At 35.7% G+C, this 14,528-nt stretch overlaps 1 protein-coding gene across 3 annotated transcripts in view; it reads right to left on the bottom strand.

Annotated features, from left to right (window-relative positions):
* Ctdspl2 (CTD small phosphatase like 2) overlaps positions 1-14,528 on the bottom strand; it is a 78,764-nt gene that overhangs the window by 33,729 nt on the left and 30,507 nt on the right. For 2 of the 3 annotated variants that reach the window (XM_058584761.1, XM_046461803.2), the window contains 2 exons: positions 9,950-10,088; positions 7,214-7,363 (listed from right to left, as the gene is read on the bottom strand). In XM_058584761.1, the coding sequence (XP_058440744.1) occupies positions 7,214-7,363; positions 9,950-10,088 (289 nt within the window). The remainder of the gene's footprint in view (positions 1-7,213; positions 7,364-9,949; positions 10,089-14,528) is intronic. The other variant, XM_058584762.1, reaches the window with a different exon arrangement.

Genomic DNA, 14,528 nt, shown 5'->3' with positions numbered 1-14,528 from the left:
TCTACATCGCATACAACCAGAGAAATGAAAAGAAATAAAAAAGAATGTTTATGAACCACCATGTAACTCAAGCTATCCCACTCCTTGCTATTTATCCAAAAGGACTAAAACCAGCAGTAATTACTATAGCAATAAATACTCTAATGTTTATATACTTACAGCACAATTCAAAATAGCCAAATTATGGAATCAACCCAGATGCTTGTCAATAGATGAATGGATCAAAAAAATGTGATATATACACAACGGAGTTTTACTTGGCCATAAAGAAGAATGAAATTATTGCATTTGCTAGTAAATGGATGAAAATGGAGAAAATCATGCCCAGTGAAATAAGCCACACTTAGAAAAAATCAAGGGTTGAATGTTTTCTCTCATATGTGGAAGCTAGAGAAAAATAAGGGAAAGAAGGCAGTTGGGAGGTGAGGGGGTGTTGGATATCACAAGTATATAGAGAAGACCAGTGAAGTACAGAAGAACGAGAGGGAGGAAGGAAAGGAAAGGGGAAGAGATAAGGAATGAATTTAACAAAATCATGTTATATACATACATAAATGTGCCAAAGGGAATCTCACTTTTATGTATATGTATAAAGTACCAATCAAAAATAAATAAAGGAACAAAAGGAAGCTCAGTAGAAGAGAGGAAGAAGAATAGAGGGAGAAAAGAGTAAGATGGGGGAATGGTGATTGAAATCAAATTCCTTGCATGTTTGATTTTGTCAAAATGAACCCCAATACAACATACAATTATACACTAATTTTTTTTAAATGGGGGGAAATTTTTTTTTTTTTTTTTTTTTTTGGTGCCAGGGATTGAACCTATAGGTGCTTAACCACTGAGCCACATCCCCAGTCCTTTTTATTCTGAAACAAAGCCTTGTTAAGTTGCTGTGGCTGGCCTGGAACTTGTGGTCCTCCTGCCTCAGTCTCCAAAGTCACTGGGATTATAGGCATGTGTCACCACACCGATGAACACATTTTTTTTTTAACTTTCAAATAGTTCAGAAACACCTATTTATACTCAAATAAGAGTCATAATTTAGAACTTCTTTTCACTAAAGCATATACCATTTTTTAAGAACATACTATGTGCCAGGCATTTCATATATGTTCATTATTCCCAAACAACTTAAATTCTTCTAATTCAAATACAAGCATCCTAGCCAATGTAGGGAATTGTAATTTTTCAACCAGTGGCACTTATCCAAGAATAAGCTAAATGTTCCCCTAACCATAAGAACCTTTTTATTAAGACACCAAAATAATTACTCAACAAAATACCATCTCAATAACAAAATCATCCAGTTCTTCTTCCACAATGAAATGATCCCATTCTATTTCTGAAATCCTTCAAATGTCATTTTAAACAACAAAAATAACAAAACTTCCAACATTCACAATTCCCTTGTATTCTCTGCATTATTGCTTTAAATTTAACTTCTTTCCTAAAAGCATTTATTTTCCTGATGCACTCAATGTTCTTTATACTCCCATGCCAAATATACTAATTGAATCAGAATTTATCTCCAGTCCTACTAACAGATGACTGATTTTTCCACTAATAGAGGGGTTGGGGGTGGAACCTGCTCTTTGAGACTAACATCATGTGGCTAATATAACTTTTCACTAATTCTCAATGCTCTCATCTAACATATACTACCAGGATCCTCTCAGTCACAGAAGTTCAACACCTAGCTATTAGTTCATCATCACTCTATTAATAAACATGGTATCTTATCTAGTTTTTTATTACAAATGATGCCTGTGACTCATCCAATGACTAATCCTCAAAGTTTTTACTTTCTTGAGTTTTAAATATCTTCAAACTGTTCTTTAGCCATTATTACCAAGGCAATAAGCTGGATATTAAAACTAAGAAACTGTTCATCTCTGAAACCTAAAATTAATATTAGGTTTAATATAAAATTAACATTAATCTTACTGCAACCTTGTAATCTTCCAATTATCTATCTTATTCCCATTATATGTGATCATCATGCTTGAGGATCCATCCTAACACATCACTCATCAACTTCTTCCCCACTCTTCTCACCTAGACTTCATAGTATATCACTGAACCCACTTGCAAGCCAATGCTCTCAGCAATCTTGTTTCCGTGTCCTTCCACTGACATAAATCAAGAAATCCCTCTTGAATTATTATGACAGGCTTCTCAGACTACTAAAGGAAACAATACAATTATTAAAGTCTGGTCATACTCCAGATGAAATCCCCCAATCTTAACTAGGCCTCTAGCATGCTGCGCAGCACTTTTTTGTCTCAGCTCCTTCCCAGAGCAACATTTTAACCCTTCAGTATTCTCTTCAAGTCCCCGCCACTAGTACCACCCCTATAAATAAAACAATCCCCTCTTTCAAAGAAAAAATTGTAACTACCAAATATCAAGTCTTTCTTCCTTAAACTTCTGTATGTTAACCTTTGGAGTTTTTTCCCTCCAGCATTAGGAAAAAATGTCTCCCTATCCTATTTCAGTTTAAATCCTTTTACCTGTTCTTTTGATCCCAGCTCTGTCAATGATCTCTAGAAACTTTCTCCACTTTCCTCTTTTTTTCAGTTTTCAACTTTTTCCTATATTAGATACTTCCCTGAGGCATAAAATACAAAAATATTTGGCTCTTACAAACTATTGATGGAGACTGTGTGACTTCTCTAGTTTTTCATTCACACTCAACGCTTTTCATAAAAGTAATCTACATTTGCTGTTTCCTTTCTTACTCTCCATTTTATTATTCTAACTCAGTAATACTGGGCTTCCAAATCTGAACGCTCCTCTGAAACTTTTTGGCAAAGAAACTAATGCCCTTCTAATTGGTCAGCTTAGTTATGTCCTTTCAATGCTCATTTCCTTTTCTTCTATCTTTATAATTCTTAATCCATGCTCTGGGTTTGAACAGTCCTTTCTCTTTTATTAAGTCTCATCTCCTGGCTTCCTCCATGTCTTCTTTTGTTGGCTGCTCTTAATTTTTCCAGTCCTTCAATGTTTCCCCGCAAAATTCTAGTCTTGGTTTGCAGAACTAAAATAAACAATTTGTTCCACTGGCTTCCACTGATTCCAAGATGATAGCATAGTCTGCTGCTTAAACCCAGAAATCTGAAATCAACATTGGAATGACAAAGCTCTTACTATACATTTTAATTTTGTTGTTTCATGACATCTCAAGACCAGCACAGCTTGAATTAAACTCAATTATGTCCATGGAGCTTTCTTCTTCTTTAATCTCTCTTTCTATCACCTCTAATCTGTGCCCCAAACTTGTCCATTTTATATCCTCTTCCTCTCTTTTCTAATACTAAAGTCTCATGGACTACTACAATTCTATTAATTTTTCCCAGCCTCCAGTCTCTTTAGGATCTAGCCTATGTATTCTTGCCAAGTGATCATTATAAAACATAAATCTGACTCATCATTTCACTAGATTAAAAACCTTTCAGCCAATCCCCAGACTATAAAGTTCAAACATTTTGTTAGCACCATAATCTGCCTTTTTCATAACTTTCTCACCTTTCCCCTTTTCAAACCCAATGTTCTGTCTGTTTTAAATGCTGTGGGGCCTTTGCTCATACTGCTTCTTCTACCTGGAATGCTCTTTACCACCTTTCAAGATCCAACTTTTCTATCACATGTTCTGTGACTCACTAAACCCATCACCCACCACAGAGGATCACTCCATTCTCAAAGTATTTCAATGTTCCGTATCTCTACAATGTGCCTATAAAATTTATTACACTGATTTAATCATAAAAAGGAAACATTTTTGTAGGGAAAAAGGATCATGCTAATTAGCCCAAGTTTGCCTTGAACTTGTAATCCTCCTGCCACAGGTTACCAAGTAGCTGGGTATACAGCACCATGCCCAACAAAAGTAAGATCCCTGAAGCCAGGGATCATGTGCCAATCATTTCTAAATTTCCAGTAACTAACAGTAAACATTAGAGATGCTCAATAAACATTTATTAAAATGAATGGAAATCCTCAAGACACTCCAAACACTTAAATATAATTATGCCATTTCATGGATTAAGAAGCACAAGAATTCTACAGTCCCTTCATGTACTAATATGCATTATTTTCTTCCTCAGGACATTCTTGATTCTACATTATACAATTCTGCCTTTTTTTAAAAAAAATATTTTTTAGTTGTAGATGGACACAATACCTTTACTTATTCATTTATTTTTATATAGTGCAGTGCCTTATATGTGTGAGGCAAGTGTCCTACAACTGAGCTACAGCCCCAGCCCCCATTCTGCCTTTCAAAAACTGCCCTAGCGGGCTGGGGGTTGTGGCTTAGCAGTAGAGTGTTCGCCTACCACATGGGAGGCCCTGGGATCAATCCTCAGCACCATATATATGGGGGGGGGGGGGGGGAGAAAGAAAGAAAAGAAAAGAAAAGAGAAAGAAAGAAAGAAAGGTATTGTGTCCAACTACAACTAAGGAAAAAAACAAAACTGCCCCAAGGTTGAGGTTGTAGCTCAGTGGTAGAGTGCTTGCCTAGCAAGGTCTGAGGCACTGGGTTCAATCCTCAGCACCACATAAAAATAAATAAAGGCACTGTGTCTATCTACAACTAAAATAAATACATACAAAAGCTGCACTATCAGTTAAACAGTTGTGCATGCCTATAATCCTAGCAACTTGGGAAGCTGAGGGAGGAATGCAAGTTTGAGACCAGCTTCAGCAACTTATTGAGACCCTGTCTCAAAAATTTTAATCCCAGTTGGCTCAGGAGGCTGAGGCAGGAGGATTTTGAGTTCAAAGCAAGCTGCTGCTCTAAGCAACTCAGTGAGACCCTATCTCTAAAAAAAATACAAAATAGAGCTGGGGACATGGCTCAGTGGTTGAGTGCCTCTGAAGTTCAATCCCCTAAATAAATAAATAGACAGATAGATAGATAGGGCTGGGGATATAGCACAGAGTGATTAAGTGTCCCTAGGTTTGATCTCTAGTACCAAACAGATGAATAAGCAAAAAAATAAAAATAAAATTTGCATTATCAAGCCTGTGGGCCCAGCCACTAACGGCATTCAGGCAAGTTTGAGGTCAACAAGGGAGATTTAGTGAGATGCTGTCTCAAAATTAAAAAGGGCTACGGATGTAGCTCAAAGATAAAGCAATTGCCTAGTATATGTGAGGCTCTGGGTTTAATCACCAGAACCACCAGGAAAATAAATACCCCCACCACACACACACTATTATTCAGCAACATAATTAAGACTGGAATTTAAGTAATTAGGCAACACACATTTTCCATGTGCACATACTGTATCAAAAATAAAGACTATCCTTTGCCCTCAACTAGCCTAAAAAATAAACTATCATAAATAAAAACACAGTATAGTAAACAAGCTGTTAAAAAAAAAAAATGAAGGGTGGGCTGAGGTTGTGGTTCAGTGGTAGAGTGCTTGCCTACATGTGTGAGGCACTGGGTTCAAATCTCAGCATCATATATAAATCAATCAATCAATAAAAGTCTGTCAACAACTAAAATACTAAAAAAAAGAAAAGAAGGGGCCAGGTAAGGGCATGTACTTAGTAGGCTGTGGCATGAAGATCCTAAATTTGAGGCCAGCCTGGGTAATTTAGTGAGACTGTCTCAAAATAAAATAAATGATGAATGAGGCCCTGAGTTAAATCTCTAGTATCCCCAGCCCCCAAAAAAGTAAAGAAGCAAATTTGATTTTTTTTTATATTTATTTTTTAGGTGTAGATGGACACAACACAATGCCTTTATTTTTATGTGGTGCTGAGGATCGAACCCAGGTCCCTGCCCGTGCTAGGCGAGCGCTCCACCGCTGAGCCACAATCCCAGCCCCAAATTTGATTCTTTTGTAAAGACTTTATATAATAAAATCTTTGATTCATTTGAATTAGAGTATTATTTATTACCTAAGAATAGTATTAGAGTACTATTAATACCTTAATTCAAATAAAACAAATTACTATTTATCTAGATTGAAGATAACTAGGAGGAAAAAAAAAAGATAATAAAACTGCATTACAAAAAATTATATGGTTTCAGTTTAAAGGTATTTAATAAATCTGTAATGTCACAGAATACTGGAAATGTTTCTGGATTCTCTGCTATATATTCTTTAAGAATTATAGAAGTTGGACAGGGCGCAGTAGCACACACCAGTAATCCCAGCAGCTAGGGAGGCCGAGGCAGGAAGATCGCAAGTTCAAAGCCAACCTCAGCAAAGGCAAGGCATTAAGCAACTCAGTGAGACCCTGTCTCTAAATAAAATGCAAAATAGGGCTAGGAATGTGGCTCAGTGGTCAAACGCCCTGAGTTCAATCCCTGACACACACACACACACACACACACACAAAAATATATATATATAGATATACATACATACACACACACACACACACACACACAGAAGTCAATCAGGCTAGGGTTATGGCTCAGTGGTAGAGAAATTGCCTAGCACATATGAGACACTGGGTTGGATCCTCAGCAGCACATGAAGATAAATAAAATAAACGTTTGTGTCTATCTACAACTAAAAAGAGGGCTGGGGATGTGGCTCAAGCGGTAGCGCGCTCGCCTGGCATGCGTGTGGCCCGGGTTCGATCCTCAGCACCACATACAAACAAAGATGTTGTGTCCGCCGAAAAAAAAACTAAAAAATAAATATTAAAAAAAAAAAAAAATTTCTCTCTCTCTCTCTAAAGAAAAAAAAAAAAGATTAAAAAAAAGAATTATAGAAGTCACCCCAATAATAATAAAAATAAAAATTATCCCTCTAGACCAAAGTCTTATCATCTAGATTTTCAGATAATGAAAGCATAGAAAAAACAAATTATTTCAGTAAATTAAAAAATACTTTCAAGGAACTGTACATTTTTAACCAGTTCATAAAACAAATAAGATGCTGACAAAATATGGCAGTAAAATTAAAAAAAAACTTTTTACGGGGCTGGGGATGTGGCTCAAGAGGTAGCGCGCTCGCCTGGCATGTGTGCGGCCCGGGTTCAGTCCTCAGCACCACATACAAACAAAGATGTTGTGTCCGCCGAAAACAAAAATAAATAAATAAATATTTAAAAAAAAAAAAAAAAACTTTTTAAAAATTATGAAGGTTTAAACCCTTCATAATTTATTAACTTCATAGTTTATTAACTATAATTTAACAATATTAAATTATAGTTAATACTTAACCATATGAAAATGGTTTATACATACCATTTTTATTTGCTGGTGAAAAAAAGTTGAAGACAGGAGAAAATATGGTCCCCAACAATGTAGTCCTTGGAGGACTGCCAGAGGAAGGATTTTCTTCTAATTTCCCATTTTGTTTTGCATGTTGATTTGTCATTTCATAACTGCCAGCTTCTAAGAAAGAATAGAAAAAAAAGGTCATAAACAGTGACTTTCAGAAATTACACATAAATCATTTAAAAAATAACTTTTCTCCCCTCAAATACTTTCGAAAACTAATTAACATTCAGGAGTGATTAATAAAGAAATACTGAGGTAAATCATTAGTAAATCAAATAATCATAAAGTAACACTTTATTATTGTTAACATTTATTGAGTTTTTTTTCAAAGTAAATTTAAATACAAAATTATACAAATCAAAAGGCTTCAAATTAATATAGTGTAACAGAAAATGAAAAAAAATTCTTTGTAAGAAAGTAAACAAGTTATCAGTATCAAAAGCATGAAGGCAAGATTCTGTTTTTGATTACACTTTGGAATGCTGCCTACTTCATAAAACCTTCCCTCATATCTTTCTAAAGAATGACAGTTAAATCATTAGAGGCAACCTGGCGCTACTGAAGAAGGTCAAATACAGCTGTGTCAAAAATTACTTATTAGAGCTGGAGAAGATAGCTCAGTGGTAAAGCCTAGCAAGTACAAGGCCTTGGGATTCAATCCCCAAAATGATAAAAAGAAAAAATAAAACAAAACATGAAATCTGAGCCATTTCAGAGTGGTTAGGAAGAATGATCTTGTAAGTAAAAAATTTCACAGATATTTGGGAAATATAAAACAAAAATAAAATGAAAAGTTTTGACTTTGACTTATCCTCCACAATGTTACCTTTTTGATATAGCTTTAAAAACAAAACAACAACAACAACAAAAACTTGTTTCTCTCATTCCTTTTTTTTTCCGATTTGGTACCAGGGATTTAACTCAGGGGCCCTCAACTACTGAGCCACATCCCCAGCCCTATTTTTGTATTTTATTTAGAGACGGTCTCACTGACTTGCTTAGTGCCTTGCTTTTGCTGAGGCTGGCTTTGAACTTTCGATCCTCCTGACTCATCCTCCCGAGCTGCTGGGATTACAGGCCTGTGCCACCGCAACCAGCTTCATTCATTATTCATTATTTTTAAAAAATTATGTATGTACACATTTAGGTGGTACTGGGGATTTAACCCAGGGGTACTCTACCACTGAGCTATACATTCATTCATTAGTAGTAGGGATTGAACCCAGCCAGTGGTACTCTAATACTAGGCTACATCCCTACCCCTTTTTAATACTTTATTTTGAGACAAGGTCTTGCCCAGTTGCCCAGCCTGGCCTTCAATTTGTGATCCTCCTGCTTCAGTCTCTTAAGTCACTGGGATTACAGTGTACACTACCACACCCAGCTTAACTTGTTTATCCCTCTTTCTTCTCCTCTCTGTCCTAAGTGTCCTTTTCTCCATATTGATCACTTTAAACAATAAAGACACATTACTGCACTGAGGGAATGAGGAAAGAACTGTTATTGCTCTTGTGTGTAAAACAGTTTTAGTTAGCTTGGTGAGATGGTGCATGCCTACAACCCAGATACTGGCAAGGAGGCAGTTCTAAAGCAGGAGGTCATATATTCCAGGTCAGCCTCAGCAACTTAGAGGAACTCCATCTCAAAATACAAAATGCAAAGGACTGAAAATGTAGCTCAGTGGTAGAGCATCCCTGGATTCAATTCCCAGTACTAAGGGAACAAGAGAGTTTTAGAGCACCTCATGCTCTAAAATACTGTTCTTTATAGCTTTCTCTGCTTGTCCTTATTGTTCTTCTCCTTCCTATTGATTGTGAGGAACTTCTCAGCTATACAATAAGATACTGACAGGATGTATCAATAGCTGTATTACTGACATTTGGGCCTGATAATTCTTTATTGTGAGGGGCTTTACTGCATTGTAGAATGTTTAGTAACATATCTGACATCTAACTGGTAGATGATTGTTGCAACCCCTCCACAGGTGGTGACAACTGTGAAGGATTCCAGATAGTGACAAATGTCCCATAGAAGCAAAACTACCCCTAATTGAGAAATGCTAGTCTAAATGATCTAAGTACCCTCTGAGCTCATAAGTAGCATGATCCAGAAACAAACTTTTTGTACATGTTTCAGTTATATTAAGTCACAATTATTACTGCTTTCAGAAATTAACTTATTAGAAGTAAAAAATGTTGATTCTTGGGGCTGGGGTTGTGGCTCAGTGGTAGAGGTTTGCCTAGCACATATGAGGCACTAGGTTTGATTCTCAGCACCACATTAAAAAAATAAATAAATAAATAAATAATAAAGGTTATCACGTTCACATGCAACTAAAAAAAATTTTTTTTAATGTTGACTCTTATACACTTTTTTTTTTCTTTTTTTTTGATGCTGGGACTTGAACCCAGGGCCTCTGGCATGCTAGGCAAGCACTTCACCACTAAGATACATCTCCAACCCCAATCCATATACTTTTTTTTATGCTAAGTAGTATAAAGCTAATTATTCTGCCTTTATTTAATTCATCAAAGTAAAATATTTTAGAAAGATATATTTTCATTTCACTTCATGCTACTAATACTGAACACAAAAATAAGGAAAAATTTACTCAAAGTAGATTTTTAAAACAGACTAGGAACATGTCAAATAAGATCTCTGCTTACACCTAAATTAAACAGTATCTAAATATTAACAAACCTCCATTTACTTGACTTTTCCGTCTTACTCGAGATATCTGTTTGTTAGGCTTTTCTCCTGTTCTTGGTGATGATGTGATCAAATTATTATCTATATCACGTTCAATTCTACTCCGCTTTGAAGGATTTTCTCTCTCTTCCTTAAGACATAAGAGGAAAAAAATATGCACTGAGCACAATTATTCTCTTACAGGTTATACTTATAAAATGATAAAATATGGTATAATATTCTTTATCCTGGAGAAACAAAATGCAATTAATAGCAAAGAGTAGCAAAAATGGAAAAATTTTGAGTGTTCTAAGAATATTAATGCAGTTAGAGTACACAAATATAATTAGAACCTTTCTCAAGGCTCACCTAAATTTTCCATGCTATGGAAATAATGAACTGTACAGTGTGCTCTGAATTTTCAGCCAATTTCCCCTTATCTTTAGAACTGTTTTAAAGAACAGAGATCATTTCCTTGAGCACTTGGGAAAGATAGGAGGATAGGAGAGGGAGCCTCATTGAACTTGATGGCCTGCGACTACCACATCTCTACTGTTTACCTCAATTATTTAAGTGGCCAAATTAACACCAAGGAATCTACTCCTTAGCAAGAAGCTCTATGTCTGTTATCTTATTTAAGGCAAGTTCCCATGACAAATTTATAGTATGCTTGCAGTATAATTGACTTAAATAATATACTTCTGAGCATTAGCCTGATTTATTTTTCTCCATTTATTTATTAGTTTTTGCAGTGCTGGGGATAAAACTCAGGGCAGTACACTTGCTAAGCAAGCATCAACAGCTAAATCACTTCCACCCCTATTTTTCACCATTTATACATCTTTTTCTGTTTTGAGAATTTTTCTAGTCATCCACTAAACAAATCATTGTATTGTAATATTGCCCATGATGATTTAATTAACTACCTAAAATCATTTGATAAGGATTAGAATTTCAAATTTACATATTCTATATAATTAATACATATCAACATTCATAACTGGAAGAACTTCTCTACTTTTTTGGCGCGGGGTGGGGGGGTGGCGGGACCGGGGACTGAACTCAGGGGCACTCAACCACTGAGCCACATCCCCAGCCATATTTTACATTTTATTTAGACACTCTAACTGAGTTACTTTACTCCTCACTTTTGCTGAGGCTGGCTTTGAACTCGTGATCCTCCTGTCTCAGCCTCCCTAGCCACTGGGATTACAGATGTGAGCCACCATACCCAGAACTTCTCTGCTTTCTTATAACACAGTAACTAATAAAATACACTACTTTGCATGTTCTTTCTCTTCTTTTTTCTTCTTGTGGTACTGGAGATTGAACCCAGAAACCCTCTTGTCATTGAGATACATCCTAAGATAAGGTCTCACTCAATTGCTGAGGCTGGCCTTGAACTTGCCATTCTCTTGTCTCTGGCTCCCTAGGATTACAGGTGTGTACCATCAAGCCCAGCCTACTATACTTTCTGAAGGCTGAATATTGTTGAATTATTTCTGAAATAAGCTTGGTATTGTTAATGGTAAAATTTATAATTTCATTTTGGGGTCAAAAAAGAAAAATATTTTACTGCAAATATCATTCAATATGGAATTTTCCTTTTACTCAGCAATTTATCTTAATTTTAGGTTGCTCGATCAAAACAATATGGCATTACAAAAAAAAAAAAAAAATGATGATGATGCCTCAGTAATCCATAACAAAATTCTTCAATGTTTTACCATTTGTTATTTTACTGTATTTTAAAATGATTAACATGAAGTCTCATATCTCAAACATAGGATTTCCATTATCAGAAAATATAGGAATTGTCTTTATAAAGTCCTTTAAGAACAGAAGTATTGCAACAAAGTTTAAATTACACTAAGCTCTAGTTTCCCATGAAGTAGTTTCTCAGTACAGCTGCTATAACACAAATGTTACATAGATTCTTGAAAACCCTGCACTGATACAATGATAAAGATAACAAGACTTCTGGGGGAAAAAATGTGTCTTACAGGGGATAGAATATAATATGTTGGAGCACAATACTTAAGGCTCCTGTACATTTGTAACCACAGCACTAACAAAAACATTGATTGGGACCTTCAGCGATAACTTGGACACTACCCTCACCCTCAGGTACTAAGAGTTGCTGGAATGTTACCTCAGGGTATAATTTAAAAAATGATGAAGTGGAAACAAGGGCATACAGGACTTAAACAGTAAAGCCTTAAGCCAGTAGGGATTCTATTAAGATGGGCACAAAAGGAAATACACATTGCCATTTTGGAAGAGTTCTTGTACACCTCTGGGGAGAGAGCACCCAATGTAGATTATCATTTTAACTTTAATAAAGCAAAGAAAAGCAAAAATACCAGTGAAAGGGTATTTGCTTATGCAGTAGATGAACAGAAAGTTTCTTGTTCCTTGATGAATTATAAAATTCAATTCCCATTATTCAGAACCCTCTGTCTAGTTCAAAGGAGAATTATATATAAACCAACATAGTATCCATGTTATACTGACAAAGTTCTCCCATTTAACAATAGTGTATAAACTAACTGATGTTGCAGAGGTTGCATATATTGTAACAGAACAGACTTTACTGGGTTCAACTGAGGACACATTTGAATACTTTAGCTTATATCTCTAAAAAGAATCAGAAAGTCAAGTCTAAAATTCTACAGTCTGACGGTCTTACTCTTCAGAACAATGCATTCAAATGTCTGATGATCCAATTCTGAAAGACAATTTGTAAGCCTAGCCTTTTTTGAACATTCAAGTAGTCATATGTTGCATTTCAGTCAGTGATAAACTGTATATATGACAGTGGTTCCATAAGATTATAACAGCTGAGCTGATATAGTGGTCTAACCCTTTACTTATGCATTTGTGCAAATGCCATTATAAACAAATCTACGGAGCTGCCTGTCATATAGTATAGGATATACACTTATATGTAAGTGCGTAATACTTGTAAATGACAATAAATAACTATTGCTGGTTTATTTATTATGATATATTTTATCATTTTAGAGTATATTCCTTCTACTTATAAAAAGGATTACTTTTATAAAGAAAAAAAAGGATTACTATAAAATGATATGCCCTACTGCACAAGCAGCTAGCTCTCATATTTTGTACTTACCACCCCTCTTTTTTTTTTGTAGTGCTGAGTAATAGGCAAGAACTCTAGTCACTGATCTATATCCCCAGCCCCTTACCATCTCTCTTAACTACATTAAGAAGACATGTCAAGTGACAGAAATAAAACATCTAGATTTGTGTAAGTATTCTCTTAGCATTCACATGACAAAATCGGTTCACACCACAATTCCTAGAACTACACAACCTTCTAAAAATGTCTGTATATAATTAGGGAACATACTTACTCCTTTAAGAAAAACAGAAGGTAAAGTAGGAGAAAATAGAAATAATATACACCAGATAGAAAACAGCAGTTCCTAAAGCAGAAAACCAAAGCAAAAACATGGCAATAAAACAATTTTTTTATTCCAACAAAAAAAGATTTTGCAATTCAAACTTTTTCTCTTAGTTTTTGACAAATAAAAAAGTAAGATGTACAACATATTTTGAAATATGCAAACAATGTGAAATGGCTAAATCAAGCTAAGTAATGTATGCAGTACCTAACATATGTAACTTTTTTTGTGTATATATGACAGTGTATATATGACCACTGTATATATGACAGTGGTGAGAACACTTAAAATCTAATCTAAGCAATTGTCAAGAATATAATATCCAGGGCTGGCGATGTGGATCAAGCAGTAGCGCGCTCGCCTGCCCGGGTTCGATCCTCAGCACCACATACAATCAAAAATGTTGTATCCGCCGAAAACTAAAAAATAAATATTAAAAAGAATATAATATCCAATGCCTGGCACAGGAACAAGTCTGCAATCCAAGTGATTTGGGAGATGAGGCAGGAAGATCACAAGTTCAAGGCCAGCTTCAGAAACTTAGTGAGACCCTGTACCAAAATAAATTAAAAGGGCTGGGAATGTAGCTGAGGGATGAAATGCCCATACGCAGTACTACAAGGGGGATGGAGGCCAGTTTGCATTGTTATTATGGTCATTATGCTAGACAACAGAGGTCTTGAAATAACTATTCCTCCTAATTGAAATATTGTTTATAAGCCATCCTGGTGTGTATAAAGATGGGTCTCCTTGTAGGGCTTTGTGTGTATGGTACTGGGGATTGAAACCAGGAGTACTGTGACACTAAGGTCCACCCTCAGCACTGTATGTTTTGAGATGGCCTCACCAAATTGTCCCAGTGTGGTCTCTCTCTCTCTCTCTCTCTCTCTATACACACACACACACATATATGTATGTATGTATGTGTATATATATATATATATATACTGGCTCAGCCTCCCAAGTAGCTGGGATTACAGGTATGTTATTTTTATGTGGTGCTGAGGATGAACCCAGGGTCTCGCATGTGCTAACACACCTGACCTCATTGTAGCTTTGATATGTATTTCCCAAATAACTTATAACATCATACATCCTTCTATACACTTGTTAGCCATTTTGTACACCTTCAGAGATTTCTGTTCAAGTCCTTTGTCTGT

Source organism: Marmota monax, unplaced genomic scaffold, assembly GCF_021218885.2.
Source record: "Marmota monax isolate L192 unplaced genomic scaffold, Marmota_monax_Labrador192_F-V1.1 WCK01_AAM20220418_F8-fsc00001, whole genome shotgun sequence".
Classification (NCBI taxonomy): Eukaryota; Metazoa; Chordata; class Mammalia; order Rodentia; family Sciuridae; genus Marmota; species Marmota monax.
Note: the sequence above shows the minus strand (reverse complement) of the source record. Positions and strands in the feature narration are given on the sequence as shown.